At 41.5% G+C, this 1996-nt stretch overlaps 1 protein-coding gene across 1 annotated transcript in view; it reads right to left on the bottom strand.

The window, feature by feature from the left end:
* Positions 1-573: 573 nt before the first annotated feature.
* LOC102198541 (MTSS1-like protein) overlaps positions 574-1996 on the bottom strand; it is a 2567-nt gene continuing 1144 nt past the window's right edge. The window contains exon 3 of the mRNA XM_005738119.1: positions 574-582. Within this exon, the coding sequence (XP_005738176.1) occupies positions 574-582 (9 nt within the window). The remainder of the gene's footprint in view (positions 583-1996) is intronic.

Genomic DNA, 1996 nt, shown 5'->3' with positions numbered 1-1996 from the left:
AAAACTGGTGGTTTTGTTTGAACGGCGTAGCTTGAATTAATATGTGATGTTCTCCGGTCACAGCTGAGAGCCGGTCTGTGGCCGCTTGCACGGGCCGAACAGCTTCACACATTGTGCTATTCATCATCTCCTTCAGGAAGATTTATTTCCACTCAGTTCCTGTCTGACGTCTTTATTGCCAACATTTGTTCCCGCTGTTAACATGTTCAATGACTTTGGTGTTTGTGTGTACGTGAGTGTGTTTTAAGTCCAGCATGATCAGATCAGAGGGAGGTCCAGGCTGTTGGCTGGATCTCACCTCTGGCTCACAGGGAAAAGGGGGATGACCACTTTACTGAATATCTTCATTGTGCGGTGTAGGCTTTATGGCTACGTTAGGCGATTAAAACAGCAAATGAGACACGTGCGAACACAATCACAGTTAAAGATTGATATTTATTCATACCACTGCCTTTAACAGTTGTGTTTTTAGTCCTTTTTTCTGATGCTCTTGTTGATTCTTTAATCTGTTTGGGGAAAAACTAAACGTTCGCAGGATTTGAGTCTCAGAACTACATTTAGTTATGGTCACTATCACTGAGTCTGAACACAAATTTTTGCTTATGACTCAAGTGTGCGAAATTGCCACTGTCAGCCATTTGACGTCAACTGTTTTGCAATGTGGTTACACCAAAAACACATGCCAGCATCGATAAAAGGAATGAATAAGCCTGGGGGTATATGATTTTAATGGATTTCGCAATTAGAAATCAGTTGCCAGGTCCCAACCCTAATCACAATAAAAGATCTGAGTGTCAGGGATCTGTGTGAAAAATAAAGACAGTTTCTTCAAAGAAGAATCATTAAAACCAAACAGAGAAGAAAAGCACTATATAAATGCCAGTCCTTTTGCCATTTGTGGCTCTTTCATCATCATAAAAATGTGTTATATAAATGATGAACATATTAACAACAGCAGCAGCATATACATGTAATCTAAAAGAAACGTGGTGCAATAAATATTAGTTTGCGGAAGCAAAACCATGATGCCTGCAGTTATTTAGCCATAAATTAAAGTGATACAGAGAGTGAAACCACAGGAGGAGCTGGATTAACCCTCGTGGACAAAGAAAATAATTGATCCTCTTAGATTAACAAAGAAAGTCCCAGCCTATCTCAGCTACCATAGGACGAGAGGCAAAATATACACTAAAATATACACTCCAGTCTGTTACAAGGAAACAGATACCCATCCAAACTCACAGCCAATAACAATCACCAATTAATGGGGAAATAAAAGATTTTGAATTGCTTTGGCACCGCCATCCTCTATGTATCACATTTATTTGATTGCAGAACCAAACGTTTCCTGAGCTTCGATCAGATTGTTGAGCTATATCATTTGCAGCGCAGTCAATTCTGAAGATATGTCCAAATGTGCAGCTCTTTATCGAAATGAGCTGTCCTGTGGGCAGCCCTGTGGAAGCACTGCTTTCGAGATCGCCCTTTGGTAAAGGTATTACCTCTAAGATCTACCGTTTAGTGCAAGATCAGTTAGCTGACCCTCTTTCCAAAGTTAAACGTTGCTGGGCCCAAGATCTGGTAGTGGACGTATCTCCAGCTGAATGGGAGTCATGTCTTCATAATATTAATATGTATAAGGAAATAGGCAGCAGATTTATCCAGTTAAAAATAATCCACAGGTGGCGTCCAACACCACAACAATTGCACAAATGGAACTTGATTCCTCTGGACAATTGCTGGAGATGTGATGGCCAGGCTGCCTCGATTCTGCATATTCTATGGAGCTGTCCGGCACTTTGGGACTGGTGGGAAAATATCATGGAGGTCATTTTCAGTGTTCTGAAAAGAAGATATCGCATCTCACCAAAACTGTCCACGCTTGGTATAACCACAGGACTTTCTGAGTGCGACTTCTCCCCCCATTATAAAAAATGGATCATCCTGGCCCTTACTACGACTAAACAGGTCTTGCTAAGACACTGGCGGGGGGGGG

Source organism: Pundamilia nyererei, unplaced genomic scaffold (genome assembly GCF_000239375.1).
Source record: "Pundamilia nyererei isolate P.nyererei 1_Seehausen unplaced genomic scaffold, PunNye1.0 scaffold00081, whole genome shotgun sequence".
NCBI classification, from domain to species: Eukaryota; Metazoa; Chordata; class Actinopteri; order Cichliformes; family Cichlidae; genus Pundamilia; species Pundamilia nyererei.
The sequence above is the reverse complement of the archived record's forward strand: the minus strand, read 5'-3'. Positions and strand labels throughout refer to the sequence as shown.